Source organism: Buteo buteo, chromosome 3, assembly GCF_964188355.1.
Source record: "Buteo buteo chromosome 3, bButBut1.hap1.1, whole genome shotgun sequence".
Lineage (NCBI taxonomy): Eukaryota > Metazoa > Chordata > Aves > Accipitriformes > Accipitridae > Buteo > Buteo buteo.
Window position 1 is genome coordinate 21,847,724 of NC_134173.1, and position 6,990 is coordinate 21,854,713.

At 53.6% G+C, this 6,990-nt stretch overlaps 1 protein-coding gene across 1 annotated transcript; it reads left to right on the forward strand.

The window, feature by feature from the left end:
• Positions 1-3,230: 3,230 nt before the first annotated feature.
• Positions 3,231-5,466, forward strand: TMEM200C (transmembrane protein 200C). Its single transcript, XM_075024294.1, has one exon. The coding sequence runs from the start codon at positions 3,231-3,233 to the stop codon at positions 4,875-4,877; it is 1,647 nt and encodes a 548-aa protein (XP_074880395.1). The 3' UTR covers positions 4,878-5,466.
• The last annotated feature ends 1,524 nt before the right edge of the window (positions 5,467-6,990 follow it).

A 6,990-nucleotide genomic window follows, 5' to 3' on the forward strand; every position in this document is an offset into this window, starting at 1 on the left:
TCTGCTGAAAACGAGAGATCCTGGGTGACACCACTGACACATCTCAGCTGCCACTTTCTTCCTTCATCCTCTTTCTTCATCTTTTCACCTGCTTCTTGGCTTTCTCCCTAGGCATTCCTGCAAACTTGGCGGGGGGGGGGGGACCAAAGGTGGAGAGGCTGAGCCTGAGGCAGCTGCTGGTGGAAAGGAGACCGAGGGGCTTCCTGCTTCCCGCGACCGAGCTCCTAAATGGGAGACCTGGCGAACCCTGGGAAGGGCTAAGGCGGTGAGAAGAGGCAGGACCTCACGCGGCTTGGGAGCGGACAGCCCCGGGGGTCGGCGTCGGGGAGGAAGCGGGGAGAAGAGAGGCCGCACCCCGCCCGCGGCCGGTGCCTTGTCGGACGGCGGGAGAGAAAAGGTCGGCGGGCGCGGGCCGGTGAGGGGCGGCGCGGCGCGGCACGGCACGCACAACATGGCGGGCCGAGGCGAGGGCGGGCGTGGCGGCAGAGGGCGGGGCCTCCGCGGGCGGGGCCGCCGGGGGGCGGGCGCAGGTGCGCAGGTGGCGGGGGCGGGGGGAGGCGGCCGCGGCCATCCTGCCGCAATTTCCCTGTGTCACGGCTCCCGTCTCCTAGCAACGGCGCCGAGTCCGGCCGCCAGCCGCGGCAGCCGCGCACCGCCCGCAGCGGCGGCGGCACACGCAGCGGCTCCGCCGGGCCGGGGCGCGCGCTGCCGGGGGCGGCCCCGCGGCGGGAAGGATGCGGCATGGTGAGGGGGCAGCGCTCCCGCGGAGCTCCCTGAGGCGGCCGGCGGCGGCGGGGCCGAGGGGGCGCCCGGCGCTCGGCCCAGCCCCGCCGCCCGCCCGCCCGGGGCCGTGAGGGGCGGCGAGGCGGCGGCGGCGGCGCGGGCGCCGCGCGGGGATGCCCGCTCGGGCCGCAAAGTTTCTTCTCCGCGGCGGCTCGGCCGCTTCCCGCGCGGACTTCAACCCGGTCCTCCTCGGTAAGTGACCGCGTCGCCCCGCCGCTGCCATCTTGAGCGGCGGCTCCGTCCGCCGGCGACCCCCGACCGACGCCCCCGGGACGGGGACGGGGGACGGGGGGGTCGGGGCCGCCGCCCGGCGGGTCTCGCCGCCCTGCCCCGACGGCGGGGAGCTGCGGAGCCAGCCCGGCCGGCGCGGCGCCCCCGCCCTGCCCGCGAGGCAGCCGGCGGCAAGCGCCGGCTGGCGGCCCGGGGTCTGGTGCCGGAGCTCCTTTAAAGCGGTGCGTGGCCGCCCCTGCCCCGGCAGCCGGAGCCCGGCGAGCCCCGCCGGTGGCGCCCGAGGGGCGGGAAGGCGTTAAACCGGGTCCGCTTAAAACTGTATCTGGTCTTTGCCGAGCGAGGTCGGGGCAGTGCCGGAGGGCTCGCCTAAGGAGCCGGCGGCGGTGGGCTGGGGCGTGGGCGGAGGTCGCGGTCAGTTCGTGCGGGACGTGACTCCAGCCCCTGCGAGTCCCGTCCCGGGGTGTTTTACTGCGCCGCGGTCGCTGGCAACGGCCGGCGGTCCCTCGGTGCCCTCCTTCGCACGGCGAGTTCTGCTCCCTCCATCGCCAAAACGAAGTGCCAGGCGATGCCGACCTGGGAAGGTTCCTCGGTGCTGATTGCCATCTGTTTTCGCCGTGGTAGAGGAGACGGGCTGCTGGCTAGCGGGGCAGCAGGAAGAAGGAGATCAACGAAGCGGCAGTTAAAGCAAAGCGTGCTCCGACAATTACACTTTTGCATCAAGAAAAAATGCTCCCTTTTTTTTTTTTTTTTAAAAAAAATAAATAGTTCAGCGATAGGAAAGAGAAGACGAGCGTCTGCTCTTTGTTTTGAGCGTGCGGTACCTCGGAGAGTAATTTAACAATGTCCTCGCTGACAACACCCTTTTTTGGGGGAAAATACAAACGGAGCAAATGGGACACAAAATTACCGCATACGTGGCAAATCTGGGAATAGAACAGAACAGAAATGAGGTTTAAAAGCTGACGGGGGAAGGGGACCAAGATTTTATTTTTTTTTAGGTGCTTACTTAATCACCTTTCAGTGCAATTAATTGAACTTTGTGAATTGTATTTTATTCAGTGCTGTCATCTTTTGCTCCGTCAAAGAAAAAAATAATGGGACACTCAGAAAGAGACAAGGGGGAGGGGATCCTGCTCCTCAGTAGCATGAAGGAATATCTTTCAAAAAAAATTGCAACTGTGCAGGAATTGCTCCTACACACTGCATTTTGTAGCTCAGATCACTGGAATGGGGATGACTTCTGATGGTCCAGTAAAACAAAAGCCATAAATGCTCAATGGTTAGGACCCTGCCAGTTTCCCTATGAGCAGTCGTTGCTGTTTCCCCAGGTGACTCGCAAGGGTTCGCTCCTCCTTTAATAAGATTTGACATGCCATCTCTTACCTGACAGCCACCATCTCCCCTTTCTGGGGGCGGAGGAATTTGCCGCTGTTACATAACGGTTACCTGGAGCATCACATGTGTTCCCAAACCAGGGATGCCTCTGGACCGCAGGCAGGAGATGAATTTCTGCAATATTGCAGATCAAGGGCAAATGGTTAGGAAGAAACTTTCACAGGGCACTGCTTTCCAGTGTTCAAATGTTTCCCTTGTGCATTTCACAGTAATTCCTTTCCCACTCATTTAAGCAAGGCAAGTAATATGTTTAACCTTCCCCCCAGTAACATGTAAGCAGTGTAATGAAACAAACAGTATCTATAGATCAAACATACTGCCTTCCTGCTTTTATTTCCTCCATCCCCTCAAATCCTGCATGACATCACTAACCACGGTCAGTGTGCAGTGTAACCCCAGACGGTGTTAGGGAGTGGGGCTCAGCATCCTCTGAGCTCCGGCGCTTTGCAAGCTCCTGAGACCTGCAAGATCATTTTTTTGTTTACACCAGCAGATACCACTCCCTCTACACTCCAGGTAAATGATAAAGAAAATAATTAGCTGTTTGGCAAGAGTGTAGCGGGGCACATGGCTGCTTCGATGCTGTCAGTCTGCCAGTCTCTTACTCACACACAGGAGCTGCGTGGGCAAGGGTGATTGGCCTGTGGGTGTCAACCCCCCTCCCATTTGTTGAGGGTTTTAATTAGCAGGAATTTGAATGAGGAAGAGCAAACAGAGACACCTCTTGTGCTGCAGGTCTGCCCCTGGTCCTCATCCTCTTCTCTTCTTTTCGCTGCAGGAGCTGGAGTGGCTGGAGGAGGCAGTACTCTGGGTAGCCAGCCATGATCGCCACTGGAGGCCTCCTGAGGATCTCAGCTAGGAAACAGGACCCCTTGCGACCCCAAAGCCAAGTCCCTAAACGCAAACGCAAGGCCAAAAAGAAGCGCAAGAACGACGTGGTGGTGGTGAAAGGCAAGCTCAAGCTGTGCTCCCTCTCGGGGCTCATCGCCCTCTGTGGCATCCTGGTACTGCTTGTGGGCGTCGCCTTGGCCGTGGTGGGCTACTGGCCGAAGCCCAGCCAGGTGTACAGAGAAGGCAGCATCAGCGGGGGCCGTCATCTGGCACCTCAGGGTGGCACCCCCAAGAACCGCTCCCGGAGCGAAGGGGCACAAGCAGGCATCCATCCAGAGTCACCCCTCAGAGCCAACACTTCCACCACTGCTACCATTTGGGAGTCCCCACAGTCCCCCCCCACTTCTTCGTCCCCCCAGGCCTCCGTGGGTTTCCTTTTCCGTCTTTTCTCGAGCTACTTGCATTCAGACAAGCTGAAGGTGCTGGGCCCCCTCATCATGGGTATCGGCATCTTCCTCTTCATCTGCGCCAATGCGGTATTGCACGAGAACCGCGACAAGAAGACCAAGATCATCAACCTGCGTGACCTCTACTCCACTGTCATTGATGCGCACAGCCTGCGGGCCAAGGACAGAGGCACCCCAGCCTCAGCCCCTCTCAATGGCTTCGTCAACTACGTGCAGTCCCGGGGCCTGGAGCTAAAGCCTGGCAGTGAAGGCCTGAGTGCTGCGGCCATGCTGGCCAAGAGCTCCTGGCCACCAGGACTGGGTGTCTCCCTTTCCCCACCAGACCTGGCGTCCTCGTCGCGGCGTTCCTCCTTCTCCATCCCCCCACAGCCGCCCAGCCTGGCCGAGGCTGTGTACAGCATCTACCAGGAGCGTGCTGCCCTTGCTGGCCGCACCGTCACCAGCCCACCCTGCAGCCCGCCGGAGAGCTGGGGCCGGCGCAGCACAGCCAACTCTATCGTCAGCTCTTCACTGAGTGCTTTCGCCCTCCTGCCCTCGGCGCCGAGCAGCGGAGAGGGAGGCTGGCAGAGGCCCCCTGGTGAGCGGGGAGCCCGGGAAATCCCACGGGGGGAGTTTGAACTGAGTCTGACCGACCTCAGCGGCAGCCGGGTCGAGGGAGGCTGTGGGACAAAGAGGCACAAGCTGGTTGTCAGGCGGCAGAGCACCAGCTGCTTGCCTGATGCCGGTCGTCCCCGTTTTCCTGAGCCACCTCAATCCCTGGCTGTCAGCAGGGCCCCGGACTCCAGCCTCTTGGTAAAGGCATCTTCTAGCTACTCCAAATCTCTGGATCTGGGGGAGTCGCCCACCTCAACCCCTCCTGCCTTCACCAGGACGGACTCCCAGAGCTCCCAGTCTGAGCCTTCCAGCAGCAATAAGGGCTACAGCCACCTGGAGGAGACAGGCACCTCCTTGGAGTCAGTTGCCAACACCCCAGCCGGTAAAATCCAGGACTGTGAGGAGGAACCAGTTGAGAAGACAGACCCCCTCAAGGCTACCAGCAGAGAACAAACAGGGGCGCAATCCCAGCAAACTCAAAGACAGTATACAAATAAAGAGAAACTCTTTATGATTTCTAGGTCGCACACTGCATTAGGGCTGGAGGACGGGGAACTGGAGAGTACTGGTATCTAAACAAACAGAGAAGGCATGAGGACACCTTGAAACCCTCCACACCTCCCCCCCTTCTCCATCTCCTTGTGGACTTAGGAAACCGATCAATATCCAAAGAGCTGCAGTATGTTACCCTTGAAAATTGAATTCCGTAAATCCTGTAGATGACTTCAGGAAGAAAAAGAAAATCCTTTCTGTCCGATTGTGATTATATGTTCCATGCAAGCCAAATTGTATTAAATATCCACAGTCTAGCAAGTTCTTTGGATCAGATTAATACAATTTCAGACAGTATAACTGTGCACTTTACTGTTTTGATTTCCAAGTGCCCCTTCTTCTCCTCTGATTTCTTTCTTGCTGATTTGCCACTAACTGCTTGAAAACCACAGGCACCTTTTTAAGCTCAAGAGCAACGTGGTCTTCAGATCAAGAAAGCCGAGCTCTCTCTTTGTTTTGGTTCAATCACTAAAAAGTTTGCAAGGCCTTAAGGATGACGTACCTTGACAAAGAATGAGTTTGTTTAAATTCTGGGAAAAAAATGACAATTTAGAAGAGACTGGAGTGGAACAGAGCTCTGATGATTTAGTTAAAACCATTACATTCCTGAATCCAAAATACCTACTATTACATGATACTTTATTAAGTATTATTACACATGTATTGACTAATAGCATTGAAAGATTATTTTTTTTTTAATAAAACATTTACAAACAAAACTGCCACACAAAAAAGTCCTTTATTTTGGTAAGTAATTACAGATATCAGAAAACTTTTGGTTTTATACTGTGAAAGATTATAGAGATGCTATGAGGCCAAAGGTTTGCTTATGCTTTTAAGTGGGTAACTAATAATTTAGGAATAATTTAAAAATAAATACTGGTTCAGTCTCTGAGAAACCACACTAATTCAATCAGCAGATTCTGTCTCGATTTCTAACAGTGCTCTACTGACAGCTGAAGAAATGTGACATTTTGACATGCTAAGGAAAAAATTTTTTAAAGGTTTGGCCTATTAAAATTAGATTTTTTGTAACACATTAATCTCAAACGGCAGCATATTCTTTCTGGATTTTTCACTTCCCTTATAACTGTTACATTAAGCCTTTCTGCTGTTATGGTTCCTATTTGTGAATGCATGTGCATATGGTTAATTTTAAAGCATAATGATAGCCCTGTCAATCTCATAGCAGTTGGCCTTATTGAAGTCAGCGGAGGTTTCTCACCAACTTATGCGTGGTGAGGATTTCTTCCTGCGTGAGAAAAGCATCAGGTTTCCTGAAGGCTGGAGAACGTCTTTTCTGTAGGCAGATTTTTAGATAAATTGATGAGCTGTTTCATTTTCATAGCTGTAGCACGGCAGGCACTCTTTTATTTTGCCAAAACAGCTTTATGTGCTGAGAAGATTTTGTCAATACTTCAGATTTTTAAATATGGATGTGGCATTTCACTACTACGGGAAGAGAAATCGACATTAAACAAATACAATGCGTAGGCAGGCAATAGTCTTTCTGTTGCAATTAAAGTTTTTCTTACCCTTTCATGTTTTAAAATGCTTAGTTACATATTTAACTACTTACATTACAATACGTTGCAAAATGGAATATAACTATCACTAAATGCAATTGCATTTAGTAATCCAGCAAAATCCTTTATTAAATAACGCTAATCTAAAAGAAAAGAAGAAAAAAACAATTTGCCACGTCAGAGTCTCAAAACTGGAGAAGCAGCAAGTGCTTGTTCTCTCGAGCAATGAGACATCCAGGTGGCAATATCTTTCCTCCTGTCAGTGGCAACCAGTGCACTGACAATATGAACAGCAGTATGGCATTTTTTGCTATCAAACTGCTAGCACATAGCTGGCAAAAATATGTAGTAAAATTGCCTTGACTGGCATGGGCTGGTTTAGACACCATGTGAAGTGGAGAGCAGGCAGCTTGGCTCATGCTGGTGTTTGCACGGGTCTTTCCTTTCAGTTCCCCATAGGCAATGGCACTGCACTTCTGCTACTTTCCTGTGACTTCCAACAAGATTTATGAGATGTAGCCAAGCAGCATTACCTGGTACTGATGGAGATGCTAGTTATGGACACAGCTGAAGACACCCTGTTTGTTATTTTCCATGAAAAAAATCCTTCA